Genomic DNA, 13,511 nt, shown 5'->3' with positions numbered 1-13,511 from the left:
CTTACCAGAATCAAAACAGCTACTTACCAGAATTAAAACAGCTACTTACCAGAATCAAAACAGCTACTTACCAGAATTAAAACAGCTACTTACCAGAATCAAAACAGCTACTTACCAGAATTAAAACAGCTACTTACCAGAATCAAAACAGCTACTTACCAGAATTAAAACAGCTACTTACCAGAATCAAAACAGCTACTTGCCAGAATTAAAACAGCTACTTACCAGAATCAAAACAGCTACTTACCAGAATCAAAACAGCTACTTACCAGAATTAAAACAGCTACTTACCAGAATCAAAACAGCTACTTACCAGAATTAAAACAGCTACTTGCCAGAATTGCACGTTCGGTGTTGCCAGGCTTTACAGTTATCGTAACCTCGGCTGAGATTCGGCTTGGATTGACGCCTTCGCCGAATCTGGGAGCAGTCCTTCTTAATTCATGTCTGTCACTATCAGCTTCAGCCAGTTCTAGCAATTAATGTGCACTTAGGTGACAGTACTGTTCGCTTCAATTAAGTGATTTGACTGTTAAACTAACTCTCTATCACTATTAATGCTGTATTACTTACCGTCTAAATATGTAAATTCCATAAAATAAACCATCACTAATTTTTCCGTTCAAATGAAGACTTCTATGGCGCAATATTCTATCTCCCTAAATAGAAGAGTTCCTATAGTTTTTTTTTTAATTAATTAGCGAAATGCAAGTAGGTATGTAGAGATACGATGTATCAGTAACTAGATAAAGCAGACTATAGGAACTCTTCAATTCCAGGAGATAAAATATTGTGCCGTGGAAATTTTCATTTGAACGGAAAATGTGGTGTTTGTTTTCATTCTGGGGTTTTTTTTTTTATTGTACCTAAATGGTAAGTAACACAGCATTAATAGTGATAGAGAGTTAGTTTAACAGACAAATGACTTATTTGAAGCGAACAGCAGTATCACCTAAGTACATTTTAATTGCTAGAAGTCAGGCACGTAGCTACGTTTACGTCAAAACGCCCGGGCGTACACATAAAAAAAAAAAAACCTATTAAATGCTACAAACATAGGTGAAAAATAAGTGTCTGTAGTATCTGCGGTACATTAGTCTCCCCCCGGAGCCCCTACCAAGGCCCTGCCCTCGACCCGCTGGGGGCCTTGGGCGGCCCCCAGACCCCTCGCCGTACAATAGGCGTACACATTAATTAACTCAGGCTACGCCACTGGCAAGTGGCCGAAGCTGAAAGTAAATTTTCAGACATAAATTATGAAAGACTGCTCCGAGATTCGGTGAAGGCGTCAGTCAAAATATTGCTATTTATGTAAAGATGTTGAAAATTAGTTCAGGTGTGACGGGACGCTGGCAGCCTTCCCAGTGGAGCGTGTTTAACCAAGCTGTCCGCACCAACATTGATGTAGAGGGATGGCACTGACGCCTGAACCACACTGCTGGGAAATCCAATATGCCCATCTACCTGTTGGTGCAGCTGCTGGGAGAGGAGGCCAAACTAGTTGTTGTACAAGTTCGCCTTCTGACGGAGGATCGTTTGCGACGACAACAGAGGAAGGGCACGTTGAAATTTCAAAGAGGACTTTTCCGTGTTTGGGGTCAGCTCACCGCTGGAGACCCGTCTGGCAGGAAAGCGCTGAAGAAAATAGTGGCAATGTTGGCGGACTTTTTTTAATTGAACACTCCCGTGTAAATACAGGCAACGTGTAAATACAGACAGTTTTAATTTCTTATTATTATATTGGTAATGAAACTATGTATGCCACATGTTAATATTCTTATTTGTTCTTTCATTTATATCTTACTTTTGGCGTCTTTAATATGATAATTAGATAACGTAGCAAACAAGAATGAAATGATTCAAGTTGCACTTGTAAATATTTCTGTGTTGATTGAAGTTCAGAAAATTGGACCGAAGTGTTACTCTCTGGAATGAGTCGAAAATATGATATAATACAACCCCGCTCTCACCCTAGGTGTTTGAAGGTTGAAATATTACTTGGCTGATATGTCTATGTACAGTGTATATACTTTTGGAAGAAAAAAATGGCCGAAGTGCCAATGTACTATAAAGGCCTAGTATTGGGAGGAAATTACGGATGTGTCAGTGATCGTCTTTTTAAAAACTGGGCCTAAGTGTCAATATACTATGGTGTTGTTTTAAAAAGTAATGTGTGTGCTTTGGACCGACTTGTCTCAGTTTAAAAAAAATTGGTCCGAAGTGTCTCAAAAATTGGGGCCGAAACGTTTGGACCGAAGTGACGAAATGTAAAAACCAAAGGAATTCACCCATGGATGTCATTATTAAAGATTTGGGCCGAAGAGTCTGAGGGCCGAAGTGTCAATTTACTATAATGTTGTGGAAACGCAATAATATGGGTGATGTTAGCAAAATGAAAAACATGGGCCGAAGTGTCTCATACAAAATATGAGGGCCAAAATGTCTTTGGGCCGAAATGTCCAATTTTTTGGGCCGAAATGTCTGACATTCAAATCTAGTACTGTGTTGTAAATACAAAAACCGAAAAAGGACACTTTTCACTCAATGCATGATTTTATAAAGACACCTTTGAAAAAAAAACAAAAAACTTTTAAAAAGTCGGGAGTCGGCAGTACTAGATTTACCGCCTGCCGGAAATGAGGAGTTCCGAGAGAGATTTTGACAACAAATCGATACATGCTAGAGGACGTCGAAACCCATATAATAACACGAATTATATTGCAGTAGCTACCTACGATACCAAAGAAGATGGCTGAAAACATTTTTCTATTTATTCCAAATATTGTTGGTAAGTGTACGTGGGTAAAGACTGTATATGATTATAATTCCTGTCAACAGAATGTCCTAAGGATACTGTGTAGTAATGATCAGATGATGTGCTCATCGGAATGTGATGGTAGGTACATCATCTCAACAAGATTTTGTCATCATTTTGATGATTGTTGCGTTTGAGAATAGACACAAGAAAGCGGGCTGGTTGTTCTGAAGAAGACCAAGGGCTTTTAGGCTACATAAATAAAGAAGCTGGGTGGGGTGGGGAGAGAAGATTTTTAAAGAAAATAATTGAGTATAGCATCTATATGTATGAATGTTTTATATGAGGTACAATCTAATTCTAGTCAGATATTTTCTTCCCGCTCCAGTACTCTACACTTCTCCAGCACAAAGTATTGGAGTGAGTAGCAGAGATGTGTTGAAAATTTTTAAAAAATTATATCATTATGACATGATTCCTAAATTTATCCCTTACCATGTCAGACTTGTTTTCAGTGATTAATGTTAATTTTTTCTTGTATTCTTGTCAGTTTCATTTACTGGCTGTATATAATGATTGTATATAATTCTTTCAGTTGAAGGTTGAATATCCTCTTTTCAGTATAATTTTACTGATAAGATATTTTAAAAGTAATGTAGATATTTTATATAGTCAACAAGTTACTATGAATTTGTACTCTATTACAGATTGTTTTTGGTCTCTTGTGTTATTGTCAGCTATATTGCATCTCTTGAAAATAACTGTTTCAGATTATTTGCGGGTCCTCACAGCTTTTATTTCCTTTTACTACCTGCCGACAGACCCGTGGAGTGCTTCGTTTTGGTACTTGTTGAGTGGTCTCCTAGATGCTATTGATGGACACTTAGCAAGAATGCTGGACCAGGGTATCATGTACTTTATAATCATATATATACATCTCCAGTGGATTTGCATTTGATATCTTTACAAATTGTAATGATAGCCATTTCCTCATGAATTCAGTGCAGTTATGAACAATGTGCATATGAATCTTGATAAATAAAGTTGGTTTTAACAGCTGAGAATTCTGAAAATGAAAATGTAAATATAAAAAATAAATTTTATTTTTTTAAATACATGAGGGTATGAACTGAGACACTTTCATGCTGGCATGCTTTCCATGAACCGCTAATGCCGATATAAAGCATCACAGTTTATAGGCTAATGTATTTTCAGAAATGAAATTTATTTCTTGAGTACATCCTATGATCATTCCAGCAGAGAAATCACATGACATTCAAGCATGTTTGACATGTTTGATAAACTTTATGTGTACAGTTTAGTATAAATGCTTTCGTAGACCTAATTGAATAAAATGTTTACTGGTTAAGCTGACTTTGATTTGAGAAGCTTTAGAAGAAGAAAAAAATGTTTGTAGTCTTTAGTTATGATCACTGAGATGGTGCTCTTTTACAGGAAGTAAACTAGGAGCCATGTTGGACATGCTGATTGACCGCTGTGCCACGATGTGTTTAATGGCTGCCCTTTGTCACTTCTACCCTAAGTACATGCTTTTTTTCCAGTTCAGCATGGCACTGGACATCACTAGCCACTGGTTCCATGTGCAGAGGTCAGTATCTAGTTCTCATCAACCCCATGCATCATTTTAATTTTTGGTAATCCAAACTAAGCACATGTAAAATAATTTGAATATTGTGAAACAAAATGTTCTGAATGAATTCAAAGAAGATGAGGTGTTTGTTGTAATGCAGCATTTTCTTTGTATCTGCAGTTCTTTGATGAAAGGAGGAGACAGCCATAAAAAGCTGGACCTGGCAGCCAACCCCATCCTTAGACATTACTATCACAACAGAGTAAGTGAACAACCCAACTTAGACATTAATATCACAACACAGTGACTGAACAATCCCATCCTTAGACACTACCATCACAACACAGTGACTGAACAATCCCATCCTTAGACATTAATATCACAACACAGTGACTGAACAATCCCATCCTTAGACACTACCATCACAACACAGTGACTGAACAACCCCATCCTTAGACACTACTATCACAACACAGTGACTGAACAATCCCATCCTTAGACACTACTATCACAACATAGTGACTGAACAATCCCATCCTTAGACACTACCATCACAACAGAGTAAGTGAACAACCCAACTTAGACATTAATATCACAACACAGTGACTGAACAATCCCATCCTTAGACACTACTATCACAACACAGTGACTGAACAATCCCATCCTTAGACACTACCATCACAACATAGTGACTGAACAACCCCATCCTTAGACACTACTATCACAACACAATGACTGAACAATCCCATCCTTAGACATTAATATCACAACACAGTGACTGAAAAACCCCATCCTTAGACAGTACTATTACAACACAGTGACTGAACAATCCCATCCTTAGACACTACTATCACAACACAGTGACTGAACAACCCCATCCTTAGACACTACTATCACAACACAGTGACTGAACAATCCCATCCTTAGACACTACTATCACAACATAGTGACTGAACAACCCCATCCTTAGACACTACTATCACAACACAGTGACTGAACAATCCCATCCTTAGACACTACCATCACAACACAGTGACTGAACAATCCCATCCTTAGACACTACTATCACAACACAGTGACTGAATAACCCCATCCTTAGACACTACTATCACAACATAGTGACTGAACAACCCCATCCTTAGACACTACTATCACAACATAGTGACTGAACAACCCCATCCTTAGACACTACTATCACAACATAGTGACTGAACAACCCCATCCTTAGACACTACTATCACAACATAGTGACTGAACAACCCCATATTTAGACATTTCTATCATAACACAGTGACTGAACAACCCAATTTTAGATAATCCTAACCATTATTCAAATACTGAGTCCATTCCCCCCCCCCTCCCCCCAACTGAATATCCAGGAGCTTGCAAGGGTTTTGACCCCCTGCGTTCCCACCAGTACTTAGTCGTAGTTATACATTTGAAGTGATGCCTCATAAACTCCTGTCTGGATACACCTAGGTAGCCTACTTAATAACGAATGTCTTGTTCTATGAAATATTTCTGAAATTCAGTTGCATCTTAAGAATCTGATCATAATCTGATAAAACATAAATGAATCATAGATCTCATCATGAATTGGATTAATTTTTAAAGAAACGAGATTGATAAAATAATCTTTTAAAGTTATTAGTTTGAATATAAAGATATGCACTGTAAATTTATATGTGAGTGTTGATTTCAGATTATTCTGTTTGTGATGTGCTCTGCCAATGAGCTGTTTTTCTGCATGCTGTACCTGACATATTTCACTCCTGGACCAACAAGTAAGTATCTGTAGACAACAGCTGAACTAACCAATTCACTGTGATGACTGTGTAGATGACAGCTAAAGTAACTCACTGTGATGACTGTGTAGATGACAGCTAAAGTAACTCACTGTGATGACTGTGTAGATGACAGCTAAACTAACTCACTGTAATGATTGTGTAGATGACAGCTAAACTAACTCACTGTGATGACTGTGTAGATGACAGCTAAACTAATTCACTGTGATGACTGTGTAGATGACAGCTAAAGTAACTCACTGTGATGACTGTGTAGATGACAGCTAAACTAACTGTGATGACTGTGTAGATGACAGCTAAACTAACTCACTGTGATGACTGTGTAGATGACAGCTAAACTAACTCACTGTGATGACTGTGTCGATGACAGCTAAACTAACTCACTGTGATGACTGTGTAGATGACAGCTAAAGTAACTCACAGTGATGACTGTGTAGATGACAGCTAAACTAACTCACTGTGATGACTGTGTAGATGACAGCTAAACTAACTCACAGTGATGACTGTGTAGATGACAGCTAAACTAATACACTCACTGTGATGACTGTGTAGATGACAGCTACACTAACTCACTGTGATGACTGTGTAGATGACAGCTAAACTAACAAACTCACTGTGATGACTGTGTAGATGACAGCTAAACTAACTCACTGTGATGACTGTGTAGATGACAGCTAAACTAACTCACTGTGATGACTGTGTAGATGACAGCTAAACAAACTCACTGTGATGACTGTGTAGATGACAGCTAAACTAACTCACTCACTGTGATGACTGTGTAGATGACAGCTAAACTAACTCACTGTTATGACTGTGTAGATGACAACTAATCTAACTCACTGTGATAACTGTGTAGATGAAAACTAAACTAACAAATGGCTGCAGTGCATGGGGATCACAAGTTGCTTCTTTTCGAGTTTTTTGGAAAATGGGAAATTGTAAAGGTGGTATCACTGAACATGTTTCTGTAATTTTGTTAGTGGTGATTGCAAGGCATCACATGGTTTATTCATTCATTATCTAAAAAAGACTATTTTCGTATCCGGAATACATCAAGCGCTAAGCATCAGTAATAATGACAGACGATGGAAACAAAGACTTGTCAGATTTAACCAGACACAGGATAAAGTGTTAATATGTTTAAAAATATACAAGTAAAATAAAATACAAATGAAAAATCCTTTATGTTTTAATGATCTTTTAAATAATAGTCATAGTTTATGTCTCCATGATTCATACCCCCCCCCCCCCCCCCCCCCCCCCCTCCCCGGGCTTCTTGGTTAATTGTCAGTCTTAGAAAACGTAATTTTAATTCACAAACCACTAGGCCTATTAAAATTATAATGTTATAATATATAATGCTATCAATTTCATAAAATGTATATGGTGTTAGTGCACATAATTTAAAGTACTGGACATGTAATATCCAAAGGAAACCGTTAGGCTGAGGAAACACAGGTTATGTAAATGCTTCATTTTAAGCAAACAATATTGATTATTTTAATCATATCTTTCCTATTAAAGTACACTATAGATAGATTTAAAACACTTTATTTTGCTAAGAGGGAATCGAGGGAGTTTACTATGTAACGTGGATGTTAAGAGAAATCAAAAAGTGTGAATTTTGAAAAAAGCAATTGCTGTTAATATGTTTTTGCGACAGTTAGTTCACTTATTTCTTATAATATAAAAAATAAAGAAAGTTTTGTTTTTGATAATCGCTTGGTTTAAAAAGAGAAAAAAGGCATTACCGGTAATACGATGTCACAATGCACAGTTTACATCGGTTGTGTTATATTTCCCGCGTTTTTAACATGCACTTACAGAGCATAAATATACAAGTAATTTCAAACAGAAAGTAATAAAAATATCGCCAAAGCCACAGTACTATCATTCTATGTGAAATTAATTCAATAGTAAACATCAAAACAGATTTATAGTGTAAACATGAGTTAAAATAAACACATGTAAGATGCATATTAATCGTATTGTCACCTGCAGCATTTATGTAAGGATGGGGTAACTATAGTGCTCATAGCGCCATAGGAAACCTGAAAACCAATATTGATACTTTCAGAAAAATTTCCTACCAACATATGTTCAAACATATGTAAAAATTAAAAAAATTCATTGGTCATTTATTTTTCAGGGGGTGAAAATATGTCTGTTTTGGTGAATAATTGCCTTCTAAAAATTGCACAATTGCTCATAAGGAGCCGTGCTACTACTTCATATGAAAATAAATGGACATTTTGATACAAATTATATATTAATTAAGGTTTTAACTTGAATTTGATATAAAATTTGTATCACTTACTCTTTTGTATCATTTTTAAACACCATCTGAAACACCTGTACCATTTAATACAGAAAGTTGACAAGAGGGGTTACTATGACAACCGTAGCATCACAGTTTCCGTGAAAACCATACATGATACTTTCATAATGAGTTACAGATACTGTCAACTACAATATATGTAAAAAATTAAAAAATTCATAGATTCATTAATTTTCAATGACACATGCAATCACTGCCTTAACATGAATAATTGTACTATCCACTGAATAGCATCTTAAGCTTGGGAGTAGTGTGTGTCACAGCTACAGTATTTAGAGCTACATGTGGATATCTGTCTGGATATCTCAGTGATTACAACGCTAGACTAGTAATGTAGGTGTCCCAGGTTTGATTCCCAATACAGCCCAAAATTGTCTACTTCCTATTTCATTATATGTAATGGCAAGTCAGCCAGAATCAAAGAATCTGGGTTTTATGTCTTCAAGGGCAAAGACAATCTAGGAGTGTAGTATCTAAAGCTACATGGGTTGTTGATATTGGCTTGGATAGCTCAGTGGCTGAAGCACCTGACTAATGATACAAGGGTTCGAGGTTCAATTTCCAATCCAGCCTCAAATTTTCTTTACACACACACACATATACATATATATTTATATATATATATACACACATATTTATACTTCACCACCAGTATAAGTGTATTTAGATTCACATCATGTTGTAATCATAAAATGAGAAAAGACTTTGCTAAAACTTTTAAATTAAAATCCATAAGTTATTGATAAAAGTCAATATATGTACATGTAATTTTAAAATTTATTAGATTTTGAATAGTATAATAAGAAATATCAATAAGAAATATATGTGATTTTTATCAAGCCAAGGATACATACAAAATTGAATTTTTTGATTGGAGTCTATTTACGCTTTTATGGTCATGGATAAGAGATGCCCACGAAGTAAGAAGTCCCACTTTGAGTACTGAACTAGAAAGAGTCTATTTGTGTCTTATAAATGATCTATTGATTTGATCTCTTTCAGTCCTGGGCATCGGCTTATTCCTTGAAATAAGACGTCCCACTTTGAGTACTGAACTAGAAGGAGAATATATGTGTTTTATATTGATCTACTGATTTGATCTCTTTCAGTCCTGGGGATCGGCTTATTCCTTGAAATAAGACGTCCCACTTTGAGTGCTGAACTAGAAGGAGAATATATGTGTTTTATATTGATCTATTGATTTGATCTCTTTCAGTCCTGGGCATCGGCTTATTCCTTGAAGTAAGACGTCCCACTTTGAGTGCTGAACTAGAAGGAGAATATATGTGTTTTATATTGATCTACTGATTTGATCTCTTTCAGTCCTGGGAATCGGCTTATTCCAGGCAATACTCTATGTTAGTGCCCCGTTATCCTTCATCAAGGCAGGGATAAGTGCCCTGCAGCTGATAGCAGCATGTAACAACATTGCTGTTATTGATCAGAGTGATAGAGAGGCTAGAAAGACCAGATAAAGAGAACTAGATTAATTGTAATAGGATTACAATTATATGAAAGGGAGGAAACTCAGCAAATATCACCAGTACAGAGAACCCGTATATATTTTTTCTACTGAAGGAATTATCATTTTATACTCTCTGATGTTTTATTTGTTTTTGTTTTATTTGTCTTTATCATTCACTAACTGGTTTTAGTGAGGTGAAAAGAAATGTGTGTGTATTTTAAATCATATAAAATTTTGATTTTTGTAATAGTTGTGATCAAGAATCTATGAAATCCTCAGGCTGTTGATATATTTTTAAAAACATGAAATGGCTCCTTAATTATCAATTCTGTGAAAATAAAGTTATCTTAATGTAAACTGAACACATTAAATTAAAATTGAATTTGAATCATAGATTAAAGATGTATATTATGTAGTGAACAAATTGATATGACAATGTACATCATGCAAAAGAAATTGATGAGCAAAGATAACACTTGAACTCTTGTAATGAACACAGATCCAATTTATTTTTGTCTCCAACACCAATTATTTTTACCTGTACCAAATAATGTTTAGTTTTGTATTATTGGAGTTTGAGCTTTACTATTCTAAGTTAGAGATGAACAGAATGCATGTACTATAACTTGAATATATGAATATATATATATATATATATATATATATATATATATATATATATATAGATATGGTGTGACAGCGTGGCGAGAATTCCATCGTCATCGAAAGCAAGTTTTAAGACTTGCCTAGATGGTCGAGCGGTCTAGCGCGCTGGTTACATGCTGCTAGGAGATTTGGTTCCGCAGGTCGTGAGTTCAACCCCGGGTAGGGGCGGAAGTGGGTATCCACATAAAGTGAAATTTTCTGTGCTTTATATATATATATATATATATATAGATAGATAGATAGATAGATATAGATATATAGATAGATAGATAGATATAAATATTGGTTATTGAAGTTGAACAGTGTGATTTTACTAATTTACTAGTAATAATGTATATATATTATTGGGGGTGGACAGAGTAAATGGAACAGGGTCTGAGGGAGAAATGCATGGGGTGGGGGAGTGGGGAGAAAGGGGATGATTGATGTAGAAAAGGGGGTAGGGGGAGGAATAAAAGGAGGGAATGGTGGAATCCCCTTCTACTCCTATATGGTGATTCCACTGTTAAAACATACAAGTGTTGATTTCAAATTAATTATGTGTAATAGATATGGATAACTGTCTTGAGGATGTTTGAATTTTGACAAACTTTAGAAATGGATAGTTTATAGGATGGATAGTTGAATGTCAATATCATTTTTACGTGCAATATACAGTTCTGCTTTCCTTTGTGTAGTGTATAAGATGTATTAGATACATGTACATTAGAAGGAATAGTGCTTTAGCTGCATGTCTTAGTTGACATAATGTGAGAATGTACTCAGTTTACTTTTGTTCATTGTAGCTAGTAAGTTAAAACAATATCGAATAGAAGATTTTAATTGTCAAAATACTGTTTGTTTTTGTTGTTAAAGTGATTAATTAAATTGTAAATTGAATCTGATTGTCATCAAGTTTCTTATTGATTACACTAAACAAATTGATACACATTTAGTGACTGACAAAACATTTGATATTAGCAAAAACAGGACTTCATTTTTTATGTTATAAACATTTTCTCCCTTGTTGACTCTTTGGCCCTTTACTACCTGTGTCATAATGTGAGATTAATAGAACCCTTCATTAGTACGAGTTTGAGATTGGGAAACTCCACCAAGGGTACAAAATTCGCAGTCTACGACGAGGCTTCAAGTCCTAGACGACAAATCTTGTTCAAGAGGTGGAATTTCCTTAAGAAATTTCAAAATCTTCATTTAAACACCAAATAGACAGGCAGAAAGAGCATACCTGAAAATGGTTTTAAACCCAAGATTGTCCACTGAAAGCTTTATCAAATTGAAATTTAAAAGAAAAATATTTTACTTCACCATGTAATGTAAATCATAGAAAATATATGACATCACAATAATGACGTCGCAGTAGTGTAAAACAAACAACATCGCACTCTAATGGTAACCTCTGACGGGCTCAGGCCGGGATCAACTCTTGGGGCCAATCCCAGGTCTGGGATCAGCATTAGAGTGATATTCTCTCTCTCTCTCTATATATATACATGTATATATATTGTGTATTTTGTTGTGGTTTGAATTCATGGTATATAGAAATATACCCACACAATCCAAATTGAAATACATTGTAGGTCCCACAAAATTTAATCATTTCATAGTAGTATGTATATTACACAGTCAAATATATTTGTAGAAATCTCTGAAATTTTACAATAAACAATATGTATAAAATATTGCAATAAGATTTTTAAAAATAAATGTATATATGTTTGAGATCAAAATTGTTTACCTTTCATCTACTGATGTCATAATATTATAGACAATGCATGTACATACTGGTACTAGGTATATGTATATGTAGCCAAGCATTTCCAAAGTACACATGTATTATATTGCACCAAGGCTTAATTCCTTGATTAACTCAAGAGAGAAAATGAATTCAGTTCACATTGAAATCTTTTACATGCGTGTCTAGTAGTCTTCTCATCGATAAAATTCTGTCCTTGTTCAATCCATGGTCCAAAAATGGAACCCAAAACAATGCCTGCAGTTAGAATTAAAATACAAACAGACAGAATTATAACAATGTCATAAGTTGAGAAGATTTGGAATGAAGTATAATGCTTACAATGTTAACCAGACTTATGAATGGGATGAAGTATATAATACATGTACTTACAATGTTAACCAGACTTATGAATGGGATGAAGAGAGGAAACACACCAGTGGAAAAGGAATGTGCCTGTAATTTGATATATTGCCTTCTATTCAATGCTGTCAAAATTCTGGTGGTATATAAATGTATAGCACAGACAAGAAGGTCGATATTTCTCACCTCTACTGTACCATCATGAACTTTGAACTCCATTACATCTAACCATTCAGCCCAAGTGAATACAAAGATTCTCACAAAAGTGGCATCTCTGCTTATCTGTAAAAGTAAAGAGAACTGTATGATCTTGTAATATTTAAATAGGAATTTCCAATATTATTTAAGGAAAATAATTATACCTTGTGGATATCATAGTATGTGCCTTTATCGTCCGTGGACTTTAAAGGTTCTAGAGCGTCAACAATGGATTTCAGAATTACTGCGTTCTCTTTTTCACACGTCCATCTGCAAGTAGATTAATTACATGCGTCACTGTCTCATCACTTTTTTTTAATTAAAGAATGCGAAATGTCACCTACGTCTCTCTGTAGCTGTGTAGATGTTTAATTATGGGAAGCCACATAGCCGGTCGGAGAAGAGCTTGGACGGGGGATTGTAAAATACTCGATAACGAAACCATGTTGACATGTGCTTTTTTGACAGGACACGCCCCCAACTTTATTTACATTTGTCGGTAGTTTCGTAAACAATTTATGATCCGTCTTGAACGACATAGATTCATGTGATTTTAGTAGATTGATCCTCATTATTAATACACAAAGATAAAATT

At 35.4% G+C, this 13,511-nt stretch overlaps 2 protein-coding genes across 3 annotated transcripts in view; one reads left to right on the top strand and one right to left on the bottom strand.

Annotated features, from left to right (window-relative positions):
• Window positions 1–2,630: 2,630 nt before the first annotated feature.
• LOC125661582 (CDP-diacylglycerol--inositol 3-phosphatidyltransferase-like) lies at window positions 2,631–11,505 on the top strand. Its single transcript, XM_048893633.2, has 6 exons — window positions 2,631–2,788; window positions 3,526–3,660; window positions 4,211–4,364; window positions 4,527–4,608; window positions 6,049–6,130; window positions 9,813–11,505. The coding sequence occupies exons 1-6, from the start codon at window positions 2,749–2,751 to the stop codon at window positions 9,962–9,964; spliced, it is 645 nt and encodes a 214-aa protein (XP_048749590.1). The 5' UTR covers window positions 2,631–2,748; the 3' UTR covers window positions 9,965–11,505.
• Window positions 11,506–12,194: 689 nt separating this feature from the next.
• LOC125661589 (uncharacterized) overlaps window positions 12,195–13,511 on the bottom strand; it is a 28,506-nt gene continuing 27,189 nt past the window's right edge. The window contains exons 1-5 of one of the 2 annotated variants that reach the window (XM_048893639.2): window positions 13,261–13,490; window positions 13,081–13,186; window positions 12,905–13,000; window positions 12,749–12,811; window positions 12,195–12,613 (exon numbers count right to left, since the gene is read on the bottom strand). In XM_048893639.2, the coding sequence (XP_048749596.1) occupies window positions 12,509–12,613; window positions 12,749–12,811; window positions 12,905–13,000; window positions 13,081–13,186; window positions 13,261–13,361 (471 nt within the window). In that variant the 5' untranslated portion in view covers window positions 13,362–13,490 and the 3' untranslated portion in view covers window positions 12,195–12,508. Of the gene's footprint in view, window positions 12,614–12,748; window positions 12,812–12,904; window positions 13,001–13,080; window positions 13,187–13,260; window positions 13,491–13,511 lie in introns of those variants that run through there. The other variant, XM_048893647.2, reaches the window with a different exon arrangement.

The sequence above is a fragment of the Ostrea edulis genome, chromosome 1 (assembly GCF_947568905.1).
Source record: "Ostrea edulis chromosome 1, xbOstEdul1.1, whole genome shotgun sequence".
In the NCBI taxonomy this organism is placed as follows: domain Eukaryota; kingdom Metazoa; phylum Mollusca; class Bivalvia; order Ostreida; family Ostreidae; genus Ostrea; species Ostrea edulis.
Note: the sequence above shows the minus strand (reverse complement) of the source record. Positions and strands in the feature narration are given on the sequence as shown.